General features: G+C 51.8%; 3 protein-coding genes across 4 annotated transcripts; 1 reads left to right on the plus strand and 2 right to left on the minus strand.

The window, feature by feature from the left end:
- Positions 1-10118: 10118 nt before the first annotated feature.
- TMEM79 (transmembrane protein 79) lies at positions 10119-13054 on the plus strand. Of its 2 annotated transcripts, none has more exons than XM_013201514.3 (4): positions 10119-10267; positions 10985-11813; positions 12059-12272; positions 12552-13054. In XM_013201514.3, exons 2-4 carry the CDS (start codon positions 11096-11098, stop codon positions 12754-12756), a joined length of 1137 nt encoding a protein of 378 aa, XP_013056968.1. In that variant the 5' UTR covers positions 10119-10267; positions 10985-11095; the 3' UTR covers positions 12757-13054. The 2 variants fall into 2 exon arrangements, with proteins under 2 accessions (XP_013056968.1, XP_047910579.1); XM_048054622.2 differs by lacking the exon at positions 10119-10267 and adding an exon at positions 10381-10518.
- An 847-nt stretch (positions 13055-13901) lies between these two features.
- Positions 13902-17309, minus strand: GLMP (glycosylated lysosomal membrane protein). Its single transcript, XM_048054621.2, has 6 exons — positions 17160-17309; positions 16482-16739; positions 15991-16173; positions 15639-15857; positions 15258-15535; positions 13902-14952 (listed from the first exon to the last, which is right to left on the minus strand). The coding sequence occupies exons 1-6, from the start codon at positions 17211-17213 to the stop codon at positions 14784-14786; spliced, it is 1161 nt and encodes a 386-aa protein (XP_047910578.2). The 5' UTR covers positions 17214-17309; the 3' UTR covers positions 13902-14783.
- A 104-nt stretch (positions 17310-17413) lies between these two features.
- Positions 17414-24655, minus strand: CCT3 (chaperonin containing TCP1 subunit 3). Its single transcript, XM_013201510.3, has 14 exons — positions 24502-24655; positions 23684-23745; positions 23206-23256; positions 23048-23110; positions 22364-22460; positions 21843-21960; positions 21480-21666; positions 20889-21038; positions 20299-20431; positions 19772-19853; positions 19464-19644; positions 19012-19257; positions 18322-18453; positions 17414-17802 (listed from the first exon to the last, which is right to left on the minus strand). Exons 1-14 carry the CDS (start codon positions 24530-24532, stop codon positions 17698-17700), a joined length of 1638 nt encoding a protein of 545 aa, XP_013056964.1. The 5' UTR covers positions 24533-24655; the 3' UTR covers positions 17414-17697.
- Positions 24656-25179: the final 524 nt, after the last annotated feature.

Raw genomic sequence — 25179 nt, forward strand, 5'->3', positions numbered from 1 at the left:
CTGAACCCGAGTTAGACCCGAAAAAACACGTACGGTGCCACTTTTTGCCATCAAAAAGTGCTCTCAGCGGAAGCCTTTGGGTACACCTGAACTCCCTGGGGGAGCCTTTACGCAACCCCACACTCAACAGGACTCTGCGTCTTCACTCTTTCCTAACAACCCTAAACAGAACCCTAACCGCAACAATTAGCTGAACCCGAGTTAGACCCGAAAAAACACGTACGGTGCCACTTTCTGCCATCAAAAAGTGCTCTCAGCGGAAGCCTTTGGGTACACCTGAACTCCCTGGGGGAGCCTTTACGCAACCCCACACTCAACAGGACTCTGCGTCTTCACTCTTTCCTAACAACCCTAAACAGAACCCTAACCGCAACAAGAAGCTGAACCCGAGTTAGACCCGAAAAAGCACGTACGGTGCCACTTTCTGCCATCAAAAAGTGCTCTCAGCGGAAGCCTTTGGGTACACCTGAACTCCCTGGGGGAGCCTTTACGCAACCCCACACTCAACAGGACTCTGCGTCTTCACTCTTTCCTAACAACCCTAAACATAACCCTAACCGCAACAAGAAGCTGAACCCGAGTTAGACCCGAAAAAACACGTACGGTGCCACTTTCTGCCATCAAAAAGTGCTCTCAGCGGAAGCCTTTGGGTACACCTGAACTCCCTGGGGGAGCCTTTACGCAACCCCACACTCAACAGGACTCTGCGTCTTCACTCTTTCCTAACAACCCTAAACATAACCCTATCCGGAACAAGAAGCTGAACCCGAGTTAGACCCGAAAAAACACGTACGGTGCCACTTTCTGCCATCAAAAAGTGCTCTCAGCGGAAGCCTTTGGGTACACCTGAACTCCCTGGGGGAGCCTTTACGCAACCCCACACTCAACAGGACTCTGCATCTTCACTCTTTCCTAACAACCCTAAACATAACCCTAACCGCAACAAGAAGCTGAACCCGAGTTAGACCCGAAAAAACACGTACGGTGCCACTTTCTGCCATCAAAAAGTGCTCTCAGCGGAAGCCTTTGGGTACACCTGAACTCCCTGGGGGAGCCTTTACGCAACCCCACACTCAACAGGACTCTGCGTCTTCACTCTTTCCTAACAACCCTAAACATAACCCTAACCGGAACAAGAAGCTGAACCCGAGTTAGACCCGAAAAAACACGTACGGTGCCACTTTCTGCCATCAAAAAGTGCTCTCAGCGGAAGCCTTTGGGTACACCTGAACTCCCTGGGGGAGCCTTTACGCAACCCCACACTCAACAGGACTCTGCGTCTTCACTCTTTCCTAACAACCCTAAACATAACCCTAACCGCAACAAGAAGCTGAACCCGAGTTAGACCCGAAAAAACACGTACGGTGCCACTTTCTGCCATCAAAAAGTGCTCTCAGCGGAAGCCTTTGGGTACACCTGAACTCCCTGGGGGAGCCTTTACGCAACCCCACACTCAACAGGACTCTGCGTCTTCACTCTTTCCTAACAACCCTAAACATAACCCTAACCGCAACAAGAAGCTGAACCCGAGTTAGACCCGAAAAAACACGTACGGTGCCACTTTCTGCCATCAAAAAGTGCTCTCAGCGGAAGCCTTTGGGTACACCTGAACTCCCTGGGGGAGCCTTTACGCAACCCCACACTCAACAGGACTCTGCGTCTTCACTCTTTCCTAACAACCCTAAACATAACCCTAACCGCAACAAGAAGCTGAACCCGAGTTAGACCCGAAAAAACACGTACGGTGCCTCTTTCTGCCACCAAAAAGTGCTCTCAGCGGAAGCCTTTGGGTACACCTGAACTCCCTGGGGGAGCCTTTACGCAACCCCACACTCAACAGGACTCTGCGTCTTCACTCTTTCCTAACAACCCTAAACAGAACCCTAACCGCAACAAGAAGCTGAACCCGAGTTAGACCCGAAAAAACACGTACGGTGCCACTTTCTGCCATCAAAAAGTGCTCTCAGCGGAAGCCTTTGGGTACACCTGAACTCCCTGGGGGAGCCTTTATGCAACCCCACACTCAACAGGACTCTGCGCCTTCACTCTTTCCTAACAACCCTAAACATAACCCTAACCGCAACAAGAAGCTGAACCCGAGTTAGACCCGAAAAAACACGTACGGTGCCACTTTCTGCCATCAAAAAGTGCTCTCAGCGGAAGCCTTTGGGTACACCTGAACTCCCTGGGGGAGCCTTTACGCAACCCCACACTCAACAGGACTCTGCGTCTTCACTCTTTCCTAACAACCCTAAACATAACCCTAACCGCAACAAGAAGCTGAACCCGAGTTAGACCCGAAAAAACACGTACGGTGCCACTTTCTGCCATCAAAAAGTGCTCTCAGCGGAAGCCTTTGGGTACACCTGAACTCCCTGGGGGAGCCTTTACGCAACCCCACACTCAACAGGACTCTGCGTCTTCACTCTTTTCTAACAACCCTAAACATAACCCTAACCGCAACAAGAAGCTGAACCCGAGTTAGACCCGAAAAAACACGTACGGTGCCACTTTCTGCCATCAAAAAGTGCTCTCAGCGGAAGCCTTTGGGTACACCTGAACTCCCTGGGGGAGCCTTTACGCAACCCCACACTCAACAGGACTCTGCGTCTTCACTCTTTCCTTACAACCCTAAACATAACCCTAACCGCAACAAGAAGCTGAACCCGAGTTAGACCCGAAAAAACACGTACGGTGCCACTTTCTGCCATCAAAAAGTGCTCTCAGCGGAAGCCTTTGGGTACACCTGAACTCCCTGGGGGAGCCTTTACGCAACCCCACACTCAACAGGACTCTGCGTCTTCACTCTTTCCTAACAACCCTAAACATAACCCTAACCTGAACAAGAAGCTGAACCCGAGTTAGACCCGAAAAATCACGTACGGTGCCACTTTCTGCCATCAAAAAGTGCTCTCAGCGGAAGCCTTTGGGTACACCTGAACTCCCTGGGGGAGCCTTTACGCAACCCCACACTCAACAGGACTCTGCGTCTTCACTCTTTCCTAACAACCCTAAACAGAACCCTAACCGCAACAAGAAGCTGAACCCGAGTTAGACCCGAAAAAACACGTACGGTGCCACTTTCTGCCATCAAAAAGTGCTCTCAGCGGAAGCCTTTGGGTACACCTGAACTCCCTGGGGGAGCCTTTACGCAACCCCACACTCAACAGGACTCTGCGTCTTCACTCTTTCCTAACAACCCTAAACATAACCCTAACCGGAACAAGAAGCTGAACCCGAGTTAGACCCGAAAAAACACGTACGGTGCCACTTTCTGCCATCAAAAAGTGCTCTCAGCAGAAGCCTTTGGGTACACCTGAACTCCCTGGGGGAGCCTTTATGCAACCCCACACTCAACAGGACTCTGCGTCTTCACTCTTTCCTAACAACCCTAAACATAACCCTAACCGCAACAAGAAGCTGAACCCGAGTTAGACCCGAAAAAACACGTACGGTGCCACTTTCTGCCATCAAAAAGTGCTCTCAGCGGAAGCCTTTGGGTACACCTGAACTCCCTGGGGGAGCCTTTATGCAACCCCACACTCAACAGGACTCTGCGTCTTCACTCTTTCCTAACAACCCTAAACATAACCCTAACCGCAACAAGAAGCTGAACCCGAGTTAGACCCGAAAAAACACGTACGGTGCCACTTTCTGCCATCAAAAAGTGCTCTCAGCAGAAGCCTTTGGGTACACCTGAACTCACTGGGGGAGCCTTTACGCAACCCCACACTCAACAGGACTCTGCGTCTTCACTCTTTCCTAACAGCCCTAAGCATAACCCTAACCTGAACAAAAAGCTGAACCCGAGTTAGACTCGAAAAAACACGTACGGTGCCACTTTCTGCCATCAAAAAGTGCTCTCAGCGGAAGCCTTTGGGTACACCTGAACTCCCTGGGGGAGCCTTTACGCAACCCCACACTCAACAGGACTCTGCGTCTTCACTCTTTCCTAACAACCCTAAACAGAACCCTAACCGGAACAAGAAGCTGAACCCGAGTTAGACCCGAAAAAACACGTACGGTGCCACTTTCTGCCATCAAAAAGTGCTCTCAGCGGAAGCCTTTGGGTACACCTGAACTCCCTGGGGGAGCCTTTACGCAACCCCACACTCAACAGGACTCTGCGTCTTCACTCTTTCCTAACAACCCTAAACAGAACCCTAACCGCAACAAGAAGCTGAACCCGAGTTAGACCCGAAAAAACACGTACGGTGCCACTTTCTGCCATCAAAAAGTGTTCTCAGCGGAAGCCTTTGGGTACACCTGAACTCCCTGGGGGAGCCTTTACGCAACCCCACACTCAACAGGACTCTGCGTCTTCACTCTTTCCTAACAACCCTAAACATAACCCTAACCGCAACAAGAAGCTGAACCCGAGTTAGACCCGAAAAGACACGTACGGTGCCACTTTCTGCCATCAAAAAGTGCTCTCAGCGGAAGCCTTTGGGTACACCTGAACTCCCTGGGGGAGCCTTTACGCAACCCCACACTCAACAGGACTCTGCGTCTTCACTCTTTCCTAACAACCCTAAACATAACCCTAACCGGAACAAGAAGCTGAACCCGAGTTAGACCCGAAAAATCACGCACGGTGCCACTTTCTGCCATCAAAAAGTGCTCTCAGCGGAAGCCTTTGGGTACACCTGAACTCCCTGGGGGAGCCTTTACGCAACCCCACACTCAACAGGACTCTGCGTCTTCACTCTTTCCTAACAACCCTAAACATAACCCTAACCGCAACAAGAAGCTGAACCCGAGTTAGACCCGAAAAAACACGTACGGTGCCACTTTCTGCCATCAAAAAGTGCCCTCAGCGGAAGCCTTTGGGTACACCTGTACTCCCTGGGGGAGCCTTTACGCAACCCCACACTCAACAGGACTCTGCGTCTTCACTCTTTCCTAACAACCCTAAACATTACCCTAACCGCAACAAGAAGCTCAACCCGAGTTAGACCCGAAAAAACACGTACGGTGCCACTTTCTGCCATCAAAAAGTGCTCTCAGCGGAAGCCTTTGGGTACACCTGAACTCCCTGGGGGAGCCTTTACGCAACCCCACACTCAACAGGACTCTGCGTCTTCACTCTTTCCTAACAACCCTAAACAGAACCCTAACCGCAACAAGAAGCTGAACCCGAGTTAGACCCGAAAAAACACGTACGGTGCCACTTTTTACCATCAAAAAGTGCTCTCAGCGGAAGCCTTTGGGTACACCTGAACTCCCTGGGGGAGCCTTTACGCAACCCCACACTCAACAGGACTCTGCGTCTTCACTCTTTCCTTACAACCCTAAACATAACCATAACCGGAACAAGAAGCTGAACCCGAGTTAGACCCGAAAAAACACGTACGGTGCCACTTTCTGCCATCAAAAAGTGCTCTCAGCGGAAGCCTTTGGGTACACCTGAACTCCCTGGGGGAGCCTTTACGCAACCCCACACTCAACAGGACTCTGCGTCTTCACTCTTTCCTAACAACCCTAAACAGAACCCTAACCGCAACAAGAAGCTGAACCCGAGTTAGACCCGAAAAAGCACGTACGGTGCCACTTTCTGCCATCAAAAAGTGCTCTCAGCGGAAGCCTTTGGGTACACCTGAACTCCCTGGGGGAGCCTTTACGCAACCCCACACTCAACAGGACTCTGCGTCTTCACTCTTTCCTAACAACCCTAAGCATAACCCTAACCGCAACAAGAAGCTGAACCCGAGTTAGACCCGAAAAAACACGTACGGTGCCACTTTCTGCCATTAAAAAGTGCTCTCAGCGGAAGCCTTTGGGTACACCTGAACTCCCTTGGGGAGCCTTTACGCAACCCCACACTCAACAGGACTCTGCGTCTTCACTCTTTCCTAACAACCCTAAACATAACCCTAACCGCAACAAGAAGCTGAACCCGAGTTAGACCCGAAAAAACACGTACGGTGCCACTTTCTGCCATCAAAAAGTGCTCTCAGCGGAAGCCTTTGGGTACACCTGAACTCCCTGGGGGAGCCTTTACGCAACCCCACACTCAACAGGACTCTGCGTCTTCACTCTTTCCTAACAACCCTAAACAGAACCCTAACCGCAACAAGAAGCTGAACCCGAGTTAGACCCGAAAAAACACGTACGGTGCCACTTTCTGCCATCAAAAAGTGCTCTCAGCGGAAGCCTTTGGGTACACCTGAACTCCCTGGGGGAGCCTTTACGCAACCCCACACTCAACAGGACTCTGCGTCTTCACTCTTTCCTAACAACCCTAAACAGAACCCTAACCGCAACAAGAAGCTGAACCCGAGTTAGACCCGAAAAAACACGTACGGTGCCACTTTCTGCCATCAAAAAGTGCTCTCAGCGGAAGCCTTTGGGTACACCTGAACTCCCTGGGGGAGCCTTTACGCAACCCCACACTCAACAGGACTCTGCGTCTTCACTCTTTCCTAACAACCCTAAACAGAACCCTAACCGCAACAAGAAGCTGAACCCGAGTTAGACCCGAAAAAACACGTACGGTGCCACTTTCTGCCATCAAAAAGTGCTCTCAGCGGAAGCCTTTGGGTACACCTGAACTCCCTGGGGGAGCCTTTACGCAACCCCACACTCAACAGGACTCTGCGTCTTCACTCTTTCCTAACAACCCTAAACATAACCCTAACCGGAACAAGAAGCTGAACCCGAGTTAGACCCGAAAAATCACGCACGGTGCCACTTTCTGCCATCAAAAAGTGCTCTCAGCGGAAGCCTTTGGGTACACCTGAACTCCCTGGGGGAGCCTTTACGCAACCCCACACTCAACAGGACTCTGCGTCTTCACTCTTTCCTAACAACCCTAAACAGAACCCTAACCGCAACAAGAAGCTGAACCCGAGTTAGACCCGAAAAATCACGCACGGTGCCACTTTCTGCCATCAAAAAGTGCTCTCAGCGGAAGCCTTTGGGTACACCTGAACTCCCTGGGGGAGCCTTTACGCAACCCCACACTCAACAGGACTCTGCGTCTTCACTCTTTCCTAACAACCCTAAACATAACCCTAACCGCAACAAGAAGCTCAACCCGAGTTAGACCCGAAAAAACACGTACGGTGCCTCTTTCTGCCATCAAAAAGTGCTCTCAGCGGAAGCCTTTGGGTACACCTGTACTCCCTGGGGGAGCCTTTACGCAACCCCACACTCAACAGAACTCTGTGTCTTCACTCTTTCCTAACAACCCTAAACATTACCCTAACCGCAACAAGAAGCTGAACCCGAGTTAGACCCGAAAAAACACGTACGGTGCCACTTTCTGCCATCAAAAAGTGCTCTCAGCGGAAGCCTTTGGGTACACCTGAACTCCCTGGGGGAGCCTTTACGCAACCCCACACTCAACAGGACTCTGCGTCTTCACTCTTTCCTAACAACCCTAAACATAACCCTAACCGCAACAAGAAGCTGAACCCGAGTTAGACCCGAAAAAACACGTACGGTGCCTCTTTCTGCCATCAAAAAGTGCCCTCAGCGGAAGCCTTTGGGTACACCTGTACTCCCTGGGGGAGCCTTTACGCAACCCCACACTCAACAGAACTCTGTGTCTTCACTCTTTCCTAACAACCCTAAACATTACCCTAACCGCAACAAGAAGCTGAACCCGAGTTAGACCCGAAAAAACACGTACGGTGCCACTTTCTGCCATCAAAAAGTGCTCTCAGCGGAAGCCTTTGGGTACACCTGAACTCCCTGGGGGAGCCTTTACGCAACCCCACACTCAACAGGACTCTGCGTCTTCACTCTTTCCTAACGACCCTAAACAGAACAACAAGCTCTCAAAGTCCTGGGCTCACTAACCTGTGACAGCCATAATATCCAATTGCAGGTGACAGAATATTCTAGTTCTGCTCATTTCCTTTGAGGCCCAGGTAAGCTCATTACAACAGGAGTACCATGAAAGGACCCATAATATTACCTTTATTTTCAGCTTCTTCTAAGTCCTTTTCGTTTGCTAAGAGAATTTCTTCTCTCTGATCAGTTAATGTCAGCAAGACGATAAATAATCTCTCCCCGTTCACCACTTAGATCTCTCATATTCATTTCCCCCTTTATTAATTTCACTTTCACACACTGATGAACAGTTTTCCCCCCTTTTTTCTTTCATTCCCTCATTCTGTCTGTGTTCTCTTTTTATTCCTGTCACCCACTCACTGTGGTACCATTAACACTTTGTCACTTGCTCATTTCTCTCGCATTGCCCCTTACTTTCTATTACTTGTTAATTGCCATACTGTTCCTGTTTTTTCACTCCCAGTAACTGTTCCCTTATAACTTCTTTCAATCATGCATTTGCACAGTTTCCCCTTATGTCACTCTCTCACTCTCCATTCTCCTTTTTCAGTCACTCACCTTCCCTGTCACTCCCTACCTTTATTTTTCTCCATCTCCGTGTCCTGTTATTTCTCTAAGTACATCTCTGTCTATTCCCCCTTTATTGTACTCTTACCATTGCTTTATTGCACTCTTTCACAGATTGGTGAATTCATTTCACCCTCTTATTCATATATGCTTGTTTTCCTTTATTTTTTCCATGCATACTATTACATACTTCATCTTTTTTCCCCACTTTCAGGCATTAATGCACTGAGAGGGACAGAAAAGGAAGGTGAGAGAGAGAAGGTTGGGGAGCAAATATTCAGTAGAAAATATAGGAAAGGTCCAGCAATCGAAGACTGCATCTACCACTGTGCCCCTGCCACAAGCAGGGCCATACAAAAGCCTGACGGTTAAGGACTATACCCCCAGCATACATTACAGAAAAACATTGCCAAGTGGAACACTGGCAGCCAAAGACTACACCTACCAGCATACCCATGGAACTAAAATCCTAGTAACGTATGACCCCACAGAAGACATATACCATACCATTCCCAAACCCCCAAAAAACACAAGCTCCAGATCTGACAGCTGCACAGCACATACTAAAGCTGCCACCACGGCCAACAGAGTCCCTGCGATACACTTTGCATCACCATGCCCAGGACTTCCACGACCCCAGGAACTCCTGCTTGCACACACCTCCTTCCTTGTCATAGCCCCAGCACTGCCCAGTTACGTCACCACACTACGAGATTTCTCTAAGACCTTTCTGGACCCAGCTTGACTGCCCCAAGCAGCAAAGAGGCTGCAAGGGGGACAAATTTCAGCTACAGTCTATTCATCGTCTTCCTCCTCCACCATTCCCACAGTCACCACCCAAAGCCACGTGCAGCCCCTTTACAAGAAAGGGCTGCCCCAATCACCACCCTCATTAGCCACATGGGGGGGGGGGCGGGGTCGGGCGGCAGTAGAGAGGCCGGCGGCGTTGCTGCGTATTCAGCACCCCTGCATCCGCACAACCTGGCGCTGCAGCACCCCTCTTTGGTCATCGGGCGGCAGTAAAGCGGCAGTCCTGCTATTGCAAGCCGGGGCGCTGAGCTTCAGCGCCACCGCGACCCCACCGCCAGCTCCCGTGCGCTATAGATCCTCCGCAGGTCTAGCAGGGCCACCCAGGGCCCTCTAGCTCCCCCGGAAAGCCTCCCAGTGACCGCCTGTGTCGTCTAGGATGCCCTAGAGGCCTTCCAGGGCACTCTAGGAACCCCTCGGGGCCTTCAGGGGTTCGCAGCTTCTCTGGGCTTTGTCTGCCCCAGGTTCTCTCCTCCTGCAGCCTGTGAGGGAAGGCCCTGTGGGGCAGGACTGTGGGCCCTCATGCTGTAGCACAAATCCCCATATTCTGTAGTGGGGGAAGAATAAACGGCTCTGGGTGTTGTGTTCCTAAACAGAAGAGGGCTGCCTGGGGGGATTGACCCTTGGCCCTTCTGGGCTCAACCCTTTTAGCCCCCTCAGCACAGAGCTGTGATGAGCTGCGACAAAATCCTGCCCCATTGCAAATCCATCACAGGTCCCCACCATCGCAAACGAGCTCCAGGGCCTTGAAAACCCATGGGGGAGGGTTGCAAAAGTGCGGAGCCAAAAGCACTGAGCCAAAAGGGCTGCCCCTGCACAAAAAAGGGCCCCTGTGGAGCGGGAGACGCTGTCCCGCGCACAGCCCTAAATGGGGGCTGCCCCGCTATGGGGAGGATGCACCCACCCATGTGCTCGTGCTCGGCACCATGTTGGGTGACGTTTCTGCGCCTGCTCCTTTCTGCCTAGCCCCACCTTGGCTGGTTAAACAGGTTTGAAGTCCAGACGGAAAAAAAAAATCAGAAGCATTTCGCAAGCTCGCTGCCCTGCAGCTGCCGCTGCGCAGCTCCGCACCCCACGGCCCCCTGCCCTTCTCCAAGTAAGTGAGGGGAGCCTGGTGTCCCACAGGGCTGGGGGTGAGTGGGGTTGGGAGAGGGGAGATGGAGGTGAGCAGGGAGCTGCTTTAGCCGTCCTCAGATTGAACCCCTCACTGCTCTATGCCTCCGTTTCACCATGCTTGTGGCCAGGCCAGGACTCTTTCCAGGCATGCACAGGGGAATGTGTCAGAGGGAGAGGGGGTTTTTCGTGGCAGGAGGCTCCTGTGCCCACAGCCAGCAATGCCTGGAGCAGGTAAGAGACCGGGATCCCCTGCCCAGAGGGAACAATGGAAGAGTTCTGCCTGAATCTCCTGGTACCACACAGCAAGTGGCAACTGACCCGCCTCCTGCGCTTCCCCCCAAAACCCAGATCAGTCTCAGCCACGGGAGGCAGCAAATCTGGCCCATCCTGGCGTTAGCTGTGGTTCCCAGATGTGGCCCCGTTGGCTCTCCCCAAATATCTGTACTTGGCTGATGCTGGCATGGGATGGAGCTGTGGGTGGAAGTGGTTGCATTGGCCAGGCAGGATCCCATTTCCCCAAGCCCCATGGCTCATCCCCAGCCAGGAAACCTAGAGTGTTTTGGGGGGAGGAGGGCAGTTCCCAGGCTGTCCCTGCTTCGCAGATGGGGTTTGTGCCTCATGTTGTTACTGGGGCTGTGTGAATGACCCCAAACCTCTCAGTTCTGTTGTCTTTTTGTCTGTCTCCGTTCTTGCACAGGGTAAAGCCAGAAGGGATGGGAGCCTAGTCTCTTCCTGACACCCCAAAACAAAGGAGAGCGTCTCACCAGTCCCCAGCTGCATCTCCAGTAGCACCAAGCCAGCCCCCCTCATGGCTGCTGCCGACCCCATACTGCCCCCAGAGGAGGTGGCTTTGCTGGAGCTGGGGAAGGTGGCCCCGGCCACCCCCCTTGACAAGGTGCCTCCAGCCCCAAATGAACACGCAGGGGATCCCAATGCCACCCTGCTGTGGGACCAGTGCCAGCACGGTGGCCGGGGCCAGAAGGAGCCTACGGAGACTAAGAGGCGCTCAAGTCCTGAGGGGGGCCGTGAGGATCCCGAGGAGGCTGCTCCTGTGTGCCCCCCAGCTGAATCTAAAGATGATGAAGCCCATGGGCTGCCTGTGATGGCGGCCCACGTCTGCGTGCCCATCAACCCGCAGTGCATTGAGCGGAAGAAGCAGCCCACCCCGTGGCCCCAGAAGGAGGGCAAGGGAGGCTGCGTCCCCCACGAGGACGGACCCAATGGCCTCCGACAGAAGCAGGTCTTCCTTCCCGTCAGCCCCTTGCGCTACAGGGACCCAGCAGGCTTCGAGGGGCTAGTGGCTAAGCCATCAGCCGAGAGGTCATCGTGCCCATGCATCAGGGACTGCAGTGCGGATGGACTCAAGGCTATGGCCTCGGTGGTTGGGGCCCTGTTCCTGTGCCCCTGCCTCATCTACGGGGCCTATGTCTTCCTGCCCTTTGATGCTCCGCTCCTGCCCACCGTCAGCGCCCGCCTGGTCTACACGCTCCGCTGTGCTGCCTTTGCCACCTTCCCCATTGTCCTGGGTGAGCCACAGGGCCAAAGTGCCCAGCGCTGGGCTGTGTTAGCCCCGGGTGGGGGCAGGGCTACAGGGGGTGGTGGGTAGAGTCGGGGCTGGTCTCTTTGCCTCTCCATTGCTCTTGCCAGGAGCAGACAACCATTTTTCTTACCCTCTTTCCCATCCTGCTGCATCTCCCTGGTCCTCCCCGCAGCCCTTGGGCCCAACACGGCTTCACCAGGTGCCTGCTCAGCCCCTCTCTCTGCCCCCCAGGGATGATTGTCAGCGGCATCTCCCGCCTCTGCTCCTCTGCACTGGAGCCCTTCGGAGAGCTACAGCAGGAGGTGGAGATCCACCGCACTTACGTCTCCCAGTCCGTCCACCTCTTCATCCTCTACTTCTTCAACATGGCTGTGCTGGCCACTTACCTCCAGCAGGAGGTCCTCAAGCTCATCCCCCTGCTCACAGGGCTCTTTGCCATCTCCCGGTAAGTGTCCCCTTTCTCCTCCCTGGGCTGCAGCAGTTCCCAGCATGGAAACGGGGTGCTTGGCTCGTGCAACCCCCCCACTTCAGCAATGCCTCAGCTGGCTGATGACAGCCAGGAAAGCTTGTGTGGGGCAAGGGTTGCTTCATCCCTGCTCCATCCCTCATCCTGCTTCCCACAGCAGCCATACCTGGCAAACTCTTGCTGAGCCCGGTACCCTGAGCCAGGTGCCGGCCCCAGGACATCTCCCTCACTGTTCCCCCATCTACCTGCCCTCTCCAGGCTGATCTACTGGCTGTCATATGCCATTGGGCGCTCCTTCCGTGCCTTTGGCTTCAGCATGACCTTCCTGCCCCTCCTGGCCATGCTGCTCTGGAACCTGTACAGCATGTTTGTCCTAGAGCCTGAAAACCTCCTTGCTGTGGCAGCACCGAAGTCTGAGGACCGCTCCAAGGAGAGCAGCGCCAAACTCCGGTACTGGGGGTGAGGGAGCCCCAAGGGGACCAGGTGCCAGGTCCCTGAGGTGTGGAGGGGCTGAGCCTTCCTGAAGGTGGAGGTAGGGGGACAGACAGGGCCCCTGCTCCCTGCCTGGACCTAGTAAGGCCCCTGGGGTTGATATGGTTGAATTGTAAAGCCTTCTTTGTGGGGAGTTTCCTGCAGGTGGACAAATGACACCCCGGGCAAGACCCAGGGAGCAGAAGGACCTGTTCCTTGAGGATGGTTGGGGCAGGATTTGCTGGACTTCCTCCTGGAGCTGGCTTTGCCCAATAAAGCCCTTCAACTGAGCAGCTGTGTGTGCCTGTTTTGGGGAGGGAGAGTTAAATTCCACGCGGGGGGGGTCCTCCCCCTGCTGTCCATTGCCCAACACTGTGACTGCCCCATCCCTGCACAGTGACGTGACCAGTCCCACCCAACTCCTTCCTCCTCCACCTCTTCCTCCTGGCAGGGGTTCAGCACCCAGCTCACAAACCAGTCTGCCGGGTCGGAGACAGCTCTGCCCCTGGGACAGACGCAGTGAGAGGCTGGGACGGGTCAGGCAGCCACAGGCGTGCTGCTGCCTGGGCTGGAACAGCCAAATCCACCCCCCTGATGGGATTACAGCCTGCACCCCGCTGGGGCTTGAGTGCTGAGCCCCACCCTGTAGCCCTTTGCAGGCATCCATCCCCTGCACATCCATCCCTGTATAAGCCTGGTTGTCGTGGCTCTCTGACTCTCAGACATAACCCAAAAAAACAGCTATAAAAATCCCCCAAATAAAGGGAAAGCCCCTTCAGCTCTAGATCTTGCCAAGCATTTGATTTCTCCAGCCTCTCATCCCCAGCTGCAGTATCATGGGAGCAATTCACCCAGTGCAGCCCTACCAAGCTGGAAAAGGGGGACAGCCTGACTCTTTCAAATGTGCTTTGGAACAGGAATATGGCTTAGGGCCTGGGCTCATGCTGACCCCATGGCTCATAGCCAAAACCACCCTGGAACAACCATGAACCGCTACAGATTAGGAGCCTCCCTCCTCTCAGAGGTGCTTTCATGCCTTGGCTCCTGCTGTGAGCTGCAGCACCCTTCCTTTAATCCCCACAGGGCCCCAGAACTCATCCCACTTTCCCATAGTGCAGTGTTTCCCCAGGAAACCACTCTTAGAAATCCCTTTTATTTGGTCAAAGAGAAGTCAGTGACTGTGAACACAAAAACCAAGCACACTGCTAAGTGATGTGGTGCCTCCACAACCACCGAGCAGCCCCGGATCACGCAGGTCCCACAGCTTCAAGCACACGGAGAGCACCTCCAAGCTGGTCCTGCAGAGCCCAGACAGGGTTTAAGCAACGGCAAGGCCAGATCAGCCTTGGACCTGAGCTCAAGCAGCTGCTGCAAAGCAGCAGTGAGTTTCCTTCTTGTGCCAGCAGCCCTCACCGAGGCCAGCACAGCACGAGGCTCCCATTCAAAGTGGGGATCAAGCAGTGTGTGATCCCCAGCTGAGCTGCCAGGGGGGGCGGCACCGGGATGCCCCCAGCACAGCGGGAAGCAGAAAGGCGCCTTGCATGCTGTCAGGAGTAGCACCAGTCCCCAGCCCTGTCCTCCAGCCCTGCTCCTAGACTGGAGCCACCCAAGCAGCGCCTTGAGCACTCTGGAATTGGCACAGGACAGGGCACAGCCCATCCCTGCTGCTGCTTGGCTGCAAACAGGACAGCAGTGGTCTCATCCCTTGGGATGATCTTTCCCTGGCTCAGAAAAACCCTGACCAACTCCCCCCAGTCACTGTCCTTGGCTGGGTGGATCAGGAAAAGACAGAGGAAGAAGTGTAATCGATGCAGGATCTGGGCAGTAGGAGGGAGCCCATCAGAGGGACGTGTGACAGGGGCAAGTACTGCAAATGTTGTCCGTGTCCCCTCTGAGCCTGAACTGCAGGGTGAGAGTGGAAAACGGAGAAGATTGCAGGCATTGGAGGCCCTGTAGCAGCAGTGGTTGCTTCCCTGGGGACAAGAAGGAGCCTGGAGGACTCTCCAGAGCCCACCCCACTCAGTTGATGGGCTCATACTCAGTGTAGCGTTTCCCCTGGGCAAAGAGAACCACGCAGCTGCCCACCACTAGCAGCACCATGGGGGTGCCCAGCGCCACGGCCATGATGGAGATGACCAGGGGAGAGAAGGTGTCCTTGGGGGGCTGCCCAAAGCCCAGCAGCACAGACCTGCAGGAAGGAATGAGACACATCAGCCACAGAGATGGGGATCAGCTCTGCCCCATGGAGGGGAATATCTGGGGCTTTCTACCCCAAAAGGATTTCTTGGCAGGATCCCGCACGGAACAGTAGAAGGAGGCTGGTGATGGAATGGGTCAAAATGCAAGACTCCTTGCCACGGGATAATAGGAAAACAGGCTGTCAAAGGGAGATAGTTGCTAAACACAGAAACCCTCTAGCCTAGCAAATTCCCCAAATCCAAGCTACCAGTAGCAGGGAGAGCATCACTTTGGTGCCCAGGAGACTGCACTCACCAGCTCAGGTAGCGCTTTTCCTCATAAATATTTCCGTCCTCACCCCCAAAGGAGATGTTGACAGCACTGATTGTGTAGGTGCTGCCTACACCCTCCCCGAAGTAGGCATGGACAATGCTGGACCTGGGCAGGGTCCAGTTGGCTGCTTTCAGGCTGCCGGAGCGGCACTGGATGCTGTCCTCACGCTTGGGGGCCTGCGAGCCATAGGCTGTCGCCTTCCACTGCAGGAAACTGAGCGCGGAGCTGTCGTTTCGGGACTCAGCTACCAGGGAGAACGTCTGGCGAGGGGAGAACAGGAGAGTGTCTTTATGCCAGGGCGACCATAGCGGCAAGCAAGGCAGCAGGGGATGTACCCGCCCCCAATGCTCTCCCGGCACTCACCTCAAAGATGGTGGGAGTGTACTCATCGTCGATGGAGCGTGCCGAGCGCAGCCTCTGCACCACTCCTGCCTCTTCCACTGTGGCCATCTCCAGGGCGAACCACGAGCTGTTGCCCCGTGGGGCCGCCCCAGCAAGGACAAACTCCACTTTAGAGCTGTTTGTTGTGTGCAAAAGGCCAGGCAGCGTCCCGTCGCGGCCACTGGTCTCGTAAGCTGTCACCTGCGGGAGAAATACGTTGGAGGGACAGCATGATCCTGGGCTGGGACACCAAGGAGCAGCGTTCCTTCTCAAGAAGGTTTTTTGGACAGGGTATTCACTGGGTTCATCCCAGTACATCCCTCTGCGTGCTTACCCGAAACGCCAGGCTGCCGTTGGAGAAGCTGCCGCTGGGGTCAGCAGCTGGGCCACCCACGAAGTCGGCCGTCAGGGCAGTGTGGTTCAGGGTCCGATTGACGCTGTCCCAGGAGAAGTCCGACAGGTCGTAGGTGGGGTAGAAGACCTCCTCCAGCGCGTTGGCCTTGCTGTACTCAAACACCTGGGGAGGAGGAAGGGGAGAGGGGCTGGAAGCTGCCAGCAGGTGCCGTGGACATTGTCGCTTTGTGCTGTGGTGCACAGAGCTGCCACTGCCAGCAAAGAGAGGAGGGAACCAACAAAGGAGGTGCCTTGGCAAAGCATCTTGAGGTGGCATCGCAAGCCAGAGACAATCAGGGGCGTTCACACGAGGCAACGTTGAGCTGCAGTTGGGAAAACTGCTGACTGACCTGCTCTGCCGTAGGCACAACCCTACACCTCTTGCACTGCAGGGCTGCTCTCCCAGAGCAGTGCTACATCCCCGGGCAGTACCTTGGTGAAGACAACAGCGGTGGAGTACACAACACTGCCGGCAGGCTCGATCCAAATGGCTCCGGCGGGAGCGGGCGAGAGCAGCTGGGTCCAGTTGATGCGCAGGGCGCTGCTCGTGCCCTCGGTGACCACCAGCAGCGCAGCGGGGGCCCCAATGCTGCTCCACACGTAGTGCAGGGTGTCGTTGGGCCCCACCGCCCGGACGTGCAGCAGGTTGACAGAGGAGCCGTTCCAGCCAGGGTTGTACTGCATGGACACCTGCGGAGGAAGAAGAGGCCTCAGTGGGAGGCTCAGTTCTCCAGCAGAGGCCGACCTGAAAGCCTCTGCTTGGCTGGAAGAAGGCACGCGGGGCTGTCCCCAGCTTCCCCATGAACCCAGCGGGTGATGAAGCCCTGGCGCTGCCCAAGGAGCGCGGTCAGCATTGCGCACCCGCTGCGCGCCCGCCGGCTGCAGGGCAGCTTCCCCATTTTGGAGCAACTTCGCTGTTCGCAGCCGGGTCCCAGGGGGAAGCTTGGGACCACCGGGGCAGGCTCCCCCCGGGCCCAAGCTGAGCCCAGGGCACGGCCCCGGCTCAGCCCGGTGACCCACGCCCCGGGGCCCCGGTGCCCTCCCTTTCCCACTCCCGGTTCCCCCTCCCCCTCCCCCGGTCCCCGTGCTCCCCCCCGGTGCCGCCGTCACCTCCCGGCCGCCGGCCGCCGCCAGCAGCCCGGCCAGCAGCAGCAGCCGCCGCATGGCTCCCTCCGGGCGCGGAAACCGGGACCGGGACCGGGACCGGGAGGGGAGGGGAGGGCCCCGGCCGCTCACGTGACAGCTCAAAGCCCTCCCCCTCTTAAAGGCGCCGCTTAAGGAAGGGTGCGGCGGGGACCGGGGGGGGGGAGCGGCCCTCAGCCCCTACCCGCTTCCTCCCCACCACGCACAAACTGCCCAAGCAGTGAAATCACGTCTTTTATTGTTGAGGCAAAGAGCAATGAGGAAGTACAGGGTAGACTTAAATTAAGCAGTGGTATCTCCACATGGGCACTTCATGGGACGTGTCGGACCTTTTCACCATATTCCAGGCTTTTTCCCCCCACCCCTCCCCCAAACTTCAGACAAACAAATTCTTGGACTTTGCCCCAGCTCCGTCTCAGGACTGGGGAGAAACCACAGTGCTTCAGGGAGCTGCTTCTGGTGTCAGAACCATGCTGCCCGGTGCTTCGTCGTGGCAACGCAGCCTCTACTCCTGGGCGGCCTCCGTTGCTGCAGGCTGCTTGCTTTGCTCGTCACCTTTCTTTTTGTGCCCCGAAACAATGTCATCAATGCGGAGCAGGAGAACTGCAGTCTGCGGAAAAATACCATATCCAGGTCTAACCAAGAGCCCATCACAAAGAATAAAACGCAATCCACGTAGCTTTCACAACAACAAACCATCTGCCTTCCGAGTGCCCACAGTGTTTTTGAAGAAGGGGAGCCTTTCAAGGTCAGATACCAAAGCACAGAAGCTCCCGGGACTGCTGACTGGATTCCAGCACACTGCTGGCACCAAATTTCTCAGCCCTGGCTCACACAGAACCCCTCATTCTTGTGAGACAGTTAAGTTAGAGAAACAGGTAGGATGGAAAAGGGCACATCCCAGGCTCAGGCAACCCCTCCAAAAGCGATACAAGCTCCCACAGGTGTCGCATCCCTTCTGCATCCCCATCATACGCCTTCTGCATTAGCGAGCTGGCAAAGTTTGCAGCACTTATCCAAGCATCCAAATGCCTAAGCAGCAACATGCCCTGCTCCAAAAAGACAAGCTACAGAGGCTCACTGTTTTTTTTTTTTTAAAAAAAAAAAAAGTTTTAACTCCTCTTCTTACCTCTACTGCTGTTTTGTAGGTCTGCAATTTGACTGCTAAAGGCTCCCAGATCCCCAGGTCCTTCATATCAACTAAGGCTCCGGTCTCACCATTCACTCCCCATGTCTGGCTGCCCTCCTGGGTGTGTTTTGCCTGTAAGCACAGCGACAGGTCACTGCCAATCAAGTAGCAATTCACCTGCAAGAAACTCAAATTCATAGGCTCAAGAAAACAGTAAGTAGTCTTTTTTTTTTTTCTTCAATTTTGGAATTTACACAAAAGCATATTACCGAGCTTATAACAACTGTATCAGAAATTACACTTGGTGACTCTCTCTCATGCCATTCAATCTGACCACAAAGGAAGATTTTGATTTTGTTCACCCTCAGGGTTTTGTTATTTTGATTTTACACTCTGGTACTTCAAACCAACCATTTAATTCCATTTTCATGACTTCATGTTCTGGTGCAAGGCTTCAGTAAAAATGTTTGCAGCCCAGCTAATGCAAGAAAAAAAAATAGTCTTTCAATCACCTTGAGGGGATGGGTTACTTCAACAAAGGCTTCCTTCACTGTAAAAGCCTACTGCAACTGCTGTAGGGCTACAACCTCAACAGTCTGAGGAGCTGCCACCTCAAGAGATACTGAAAAGAAAGGATCTGAGGGGCATGACGACGAACCTCTGGGGATAACTCCCTGGTGCATGCCTTACCCTAAGCGAGGTCAGCACGCGGATGGTACTAGCACCACAGTTCTGGATGAGCGTTCGGGGAATGACTTCCAGAGCTTGGGCTACTGCCCGGTAGGGCCACTGCTCCACACCCGTCATGCCTTTGGACTTCTCTGTCAGTGCGTGGGAAACCGCCATTTCGGTCGCTCCCCCTCCTGGCACCAGCTGTGGGTCGATGAGGACGTTCCGACACACCTGCATGGCATCCTGAAGGTTGCGTTCTACCTCCTGTAGCAGGCACACAAGATGATTTATTGGTTGTAGAAAATGAGCACAAGTCTGCTGGGCTTGTCCCTCCACCGTTTTGCCTTGTAGAATTCCCATCTTGTGTGGTCTTTCTCACTCCAGAACCCAGAGGGAACTCACAAGGAAGTAACAACTTACCGACACTCAGAAGGTGGCAGGACAGGAGGGAAAAACATGTAATAACTTACTGCAAGGATTTCCTTGCTGGCTCCACGCAGAATGATAGTGCAAGCCTTGGGGTCCTTGCAATCCGTGATGAAGGCAAAATACTCATCTCCTATTTTTTTGACTTCAAAGAGCCTGGCTCCGGTTCCCACATCTTCCTCTCGCAACTCATCAGTGCGACTCACAATGCGAGCTCCGCAGGCCCTATCACACAACCAACAGTTAAGTCAGATGCTCACAAATAAGAACAGAGGAAAAAGAGTGAGATAAGAATGAAAACTCAGTGCCACAGACAGCAAGAATGAACTGTGGCAAGGAAAAGAACATTTACCTGGCGATCCTGTTGTTGTCAGTCTTCCTCACTCTGCGGATTGCTGTGATGTTGGCTCTCATCAGGTAGTGTTGGGCCAAGTCTGAAATCAGGTTTGTGCAATTTTATTGATGAATCAGCAGTATTTATTTTTTATTTTTATTTTTTTGTTTATAAACTCTGTGTATCTTTAAAGTAGCAATAAGGGAAAGGAAGTAACCTAAATGTGGCGTCTTAAACCAATCTGCAAGGCAAAATTACAGAGCAGCTCTCCATGGTTTGTTAAACTCATCCTCACTTATGTTTTGATATAGTTTCCAAATGCTGGAAAAGCAAAATATTATTATAAGCACCCATGTTCAAAAGAATGAAATCTAATACCTGCATTTCAGACCTATTTTCTAGAAAGATGACCAAAAAACAAAAAAACAAACTACAATAAGGCCATGTTCAAAATTATTTTTTTCTCTTATTATTGAACAGTGTGTTTAACGCAGTATGAACATTAAGATGAACTCAACTAAAGGAAGGATCATGAGTGTTATTACCAGAAATTCCTTTTTCTGTGATGACCAGATCTGGCTTCACTCTCATAAGATCCTCACAGATCTGCTGAATGTACTCTTCCTCCATCTGCAGGATGCGGGCAAAGTCTTCCTCCCGTGTTATTTCAATATCAGTCTGTATAGAAAGAAGTGTAAATATCTTGCTGTATTCATCCCAACCCATCACTGAGTTAAACACAGATCCTCTGGCTTAAGCTACCTCAACTCTCACAGGAAAGAGTTAGAGGGAACTGCACAACTAAAAATACTGATCAGATGAACTGACACCATGTCAGTTTAACACTAGCATTAATTAAGACAGATATTTGACTCTTGACATTCGCATTACACAAATCACTGTAGCTACTTCACAGTGAGTTAAACATTGTAGTCTCAGTTATTTTCCCTCTTTTTCTCCAGGGTACTGACTGATCCCAGAATCAGCAGAATTAAGCTATACATGCAAAAGGTCTCTGAAAGGCAAGAAACATGGAGCCTTCTGCTCCTCATGCAGATAACTAGCTATCTGGATTTGTTCACCTCGCTAGTCTTAAACGAGAAGTTGCAGACATCCCTAACAGGACTTGCTTTACCTGGCTCTCTCCTTTCTTGTACTCTAGTGAACAATCCAGAAGGACAATGCGTGGATTCTTAATAAGGCGACGCATCCTGGGATGAGTTACATCTTTATTCACCATGATTCCACGCAGAACACAAGAGTCTTCACTAAAGCCACCTGGAATCTGACAGACATAAGAAAGGGGGAAGAAGATGAGTTAGTCTACTCTACAAAAATCTGTATATCCATGCTCCTGAAACTATCCATCCCATGTACTGAAAAAAGAAAGCTCTCCTGAGCAAGTATGATTTAACTCAGGTGATAACCTGAGTTAACGGTAATAGCACACTAACTTAGGTCAAGTGAAAAGCCACTGAAGAACTTGAGAAACTGCTTAAAAACCTATTGCGTGGCAACGTGTGGTTGGAAGATGGAAACTGAAATAGTTTAAATGGCCGATAGCACAAAGTAAAATATCTCCCAGGGTTATGTTTGCAGACTTCAGATCAATAGCACAAAATTCTTCCCACTGCATTCTAGAAACAATTCAAAATGAGAAAGAAGCACACAGATTAAAAAAAAATAAAATTAAATTAAAAAAAACACACATTCATTCAGGACATACCTTCTCTACTTTTGCATATTTTTTTATATCAATTTCTTTTCTGCCATTTTCCTCAAACTCCACAGTCTTAACAGCATCAAGAGCAATGGTACAGGCCAAGTCAGACCAGCGGTTTATTGCTTTGGTGTTTATAGCACTCTTTATTATTTTAAGCATCATCTCTCTGTTGTTCACATCCACTGGAGTGCTGAGAGAAAGTATAAAGTCAATAGTAAACTAAGCATTATTCCAAACTACAATCTATTCATAATCCCAGTTCATCTCTCTCTAATTTTGTTGTTTTACCAACATGATTCCCTCAAGAATCATCTTTAAGTAAAGCCCCACATCCCTTCTCTCTGACTCCCACCAGCCCACACTTACCCAATTTTCTTTAGAATACTGATCATGTCATCCAAAGCCTTACGATAAGCCCCAATGATCACAGTTGGGTGCATCTGCTGTTCAAGGAAGTGTTCAGCAACAGAAAGCATCTCTCCGGCTAAGGGGAAAAATAAATACATACAAATTCCCCAGATGAGTTAGCAGAACAATTGGCAGCCAAGACTTGAGAAAAATATACCAGCCAAAAGTATCTGCTATTCATGCAGAGAGCTCTAACATCATCTATACCTTCTGTTATACTTGATTGTGCTGAACTGGGGGAAAGAACACAATTTTTTGAAGCACGGAGCTGATCACTAAACGGTCTAATGAACCTAGTACTCTTCGTGGTCTAAAAACAACCCAACAAAAACCAACCAACCAACAAACCCAATTTTAGGGTTGGGAAATAGCAAGTGTCTGTCTCAGTAATGCATACTTACTGGAATCTGATAAGCAAACAAGACAAGCTTCAGCATTAACTTTCTATAAAAGGTACATGTCTTATTTGTGCTCCTTACCAAGGATAATTACAGATGTGGTCCCATCTCCAACTTCTTCATCTTGAGTACGGCTAATCTCAATCATTGATTTTGCAGCTGGATGCTGGACTTGAATCTGTATGGATGCAAATGGTATGGTTTTGGTTCCACAATACTAAAGCTGAAGCTTCTTTCAACGGAACAAATACCTTGCATTTTAAATAATCAAAGGTATTCTGCCCAACTATAACACCGGTATTTCTTCCTTTTTGAGGGGGAAAATAAGCATTTGTATTTCACAGTATTGCATCCCCACAGTTTTCCAGGCATTACAGTTTTTGTGATGCTATTTCCACAATACTCACACTAGAAAAGCAATAACAATTTCTTGGTCTAATCATTTAGCATGGTAAAATTAAGCATCTACTCAATACGCTTTGATGCAAGCGATTGTAACTACAATTACCAGTGAATTCCTACCAGTCTTATAAAACCTCCATGAAAAATTACCATCCTGGGATCAAATGCACTTTTCCGAGGAAGAGCACTACCTAGAAGCATTTAATTCCTCTCCAATAAGCACCTTTTCTTGGTAATGTTTAATATTTTTTGGTTCTCAAGATAGAAGGCGAAATAACATAATGCCACTAGCAGCTATTTAACCATATCCCACAACATACTAACTCACAAGTTAAGCAAGACAATCCTTTAGGAGAAACTCACCTCTCTAAGGATAGCATTGCCATCATTGGTCATCACAATCCCACCCATGGGGTCCAAAAGCATCTGCAACCAAAAGAGAAGCAATATTTGCACTGACCTTTAATAAGTGCAGCGTTTCTAGTCAGCAGCAGCATAAGGATCTCAGCAAACATTCTTACCTTCATCATAGCTCTTGGTCCCAAACATGTTCGAATAATGTCAGCAATAGTCTAGGAGGAACAAAAGGAATTAGGCAAAACATGAAGGCACCAAAACACCTAAAACAGCCTTGAATAAACCCATAATCTACACGAAACAAGCAGCCACTGCAATGAATCTAAACAACCTCATGATTCCGCAATTTTTTAGATGCAGCAGAAAACAGGACTCGTGTGGAAATGAGAACCCAGGGATTATTAGAGCACTGGCATCACACTGAGTTAGTACTTAAAACAGATGCCAAAAATTAAACACTCTCAGACTTGGCAGAGAAAGAGGTTTTGATGGGTTAAACCCCTCCGTGTGCAGTTACATCGAACATATTGGTTTTAACACTGAACATTCATTTTATATGGTCCTTCTACTCTGTTTTTACATACATACACACACACACGTCAAAAAATAATAAAAAAGTTGATTGACATCAGAATATGGTACCTTAGCAGCAGTGATGTTCCCAGTCTGGACTTTTCTTCCAGACTCACGTTTCATATTCTGACCTAAAGCACGCAGCAAAAAAAAAAAAAAAAAAAAGCACAAATATAACCATCATCTAATCTTTCCAGAAAACCCAAGACTGAAACGGTGATGGTGACAATGGATCAAAGACACCCTCTCAGTCACACACAGACAATATGCACACAGTTCTAAATTAAGGATTTACAATAAATATTACATCTGGTGTAAGAAAGCATACTCATAAAAGAGTATCAATGAAACACAGTATTCCTGATTATAGCAGGATACCTGATTAGCAACACATTCAACTGAAAAACTCGCACCCCTGAGGTATAACCTCTTTCCCCACAAAACCAAGCAGCAATGATTCACAAAAACCTGGAAGACCCCCTAAATCCTAGAGGCTGCTGCACAGTACCTTGCAGTCTATAAAGTCTGTATGATAAGAAGGACCAGGGTTTAGGATTCAGTTTTATACATCAGTAAATCTCAGCCTTTGGTATGTTTGAGCAGGCTGTAGCAGAGGCTCACAGGCACATTGAGGGATTTGTGTTACGTATTTAGCCTGGGCGAAGAGAGGCTTAAGTCACAATTACACATAAGAACTCCCCACAGATTTATAGGAAAGGATAAAAGCCTAAAAGCAGCACCGAGAGGACGGGAAGGGAGCCTGGAGCCACGGGACCCCGGCTAACCCCGGGGACTACGGGGAGCAGGGGCGCGTCAGCCCCGCGGGGGCCACGAGGGGGGCGCCGGGCCCTGAGGGGACACAAAATGGCGGCGAGGGGGGAACTCACTGAGAACGAGCACGGGGCGCGGGCCCATCATGGCGGCGACGGCGGCGAGACCCGAAGCGCGGGGCCGAGGGGAAGCTTCTAGATCGGCGCTCGCTCGCCCCGCCACGACAGCCTACCCCGAGGTCCGCCCCGCCGCGCCCAATCGCTGCCTGCGCGGCGGGCCCGGCGTCCAATCAGAAGGCGGGATCGAGCAGAAGGCGGGGTTTGCGCCTCCCGTCCCCACCCCTCGGCGTTTTCATAAAGTTCGGTTGAGGAGCAACCGGACTGGCAGCGCGTTGGGAGGGGCCCGGCGGTATGGCGCATGCGCAGGCTGCCGGGCCCGAGAGCATGGCTGGAAGAGAAGGGGTCCGGCGCTCAGGGCGCATGCGCCAACCGAAGGGGGCTATGGGAGGGGCGGGCTGCCACGGGGCATGCTGGGAGTGGTAGTCTTTGAGGGGTTGGTGTCACAGAGTCAGAAAATCATTAAGGTTGGAAAAGCCCTCCAAGCTCATCTGGTCCAACCGTCCCCCTACCACCACTGTCACCCACTAAACCATGTCCCTAAGCACCACGTCCAGCCTTTCCTTGAACACCCCCAGGGACGGTGACTCCACCACCTCCCTGGGCAACCCGTCCCAATGCCCGACTGCGCTTTCTGAGCAGAAATGTCTCCTCATTTCCAACATGAACATCCCCTGG

Source organism: Anser cygnoides, chromosome 33 (genome assembly GCF_040182565.1).
Source record: "Anser cygnoides isolate HZ-2024a breed goose chromosome 33, Taihu_goose_T2T_genome, whole genome shotgun sequence".
Classification (NCBI taxonomy): Eukaryota; Metazoa; Chordata; class Aves; order Anseriformes; family Anatidae; genus Anser; species Anser cygnoides.

Bases quoted from the DNA above. Each gene is read 5' to 3' on its own strand.
- TMEM79 (XM_013201514.3), top strand. From the start codon at position 11,096: ATGGCTGCTGCCGACCCCATACTGCCCCCAGAGGAGGTGGCTTTGCTG. The intron at 11,814-12,058 runs GTGAGCCACAGG...TCTGCCCCCCAG, and splicing joins CACCTTCCCCATTGTCCTGG to GGATGATTGTCAGCGGCATC. The intron at 12,273-12,551 runs GTAAGTGTCCCC...TGCCCTCTCCAG, and splicing joins GGGCTCTTTGCCATCTCCCG to GCTGATCTACTGGCTGTCAT.
- GLMP (XM_048054621.2), bottom strand. From the start codon at position 17,213: ATGCGGCGGCTGCTGCTGCTGGCCGGGCTGCTGGCGGCGGCCGGCGGC. The intron at 15,858-15,990 runs GTAAGCACGCAG...TTTCTCCCGCAG, and splicing joins ACGGCAGCCTGGCGTTTCGG to GTGACAGCTTACGAGACCAG. The intron at 15,536-15,638 runs GTGAGTGCCGGG...TCCCCTCGCCAG, and splicing joins ACACTCCCACCATCTTTGAG to ACGTTCTCCCTGGTAGCTGA.
- CCT3 (XM_013201510.3), bottom strand. From the start codon at position 24,532: ATGATGGGCCCGCGCCCCGTGCTCGTTCTCA. The intron at 21,961-22,363 runs GTAAGGAGCACA...TTTTCCCCTTAG, and splicing joins CACATCTGTAATTATCCTTG to CCGGAGAGATGCTTTCTGTT. The intron at 19,645-19,771 runs GTAAATGTTCTT...GTTGTGTGATAG, and splicing joins GACAACAACAGGATCGCCAG to GGCCTGCGGAGCTCGCATTG.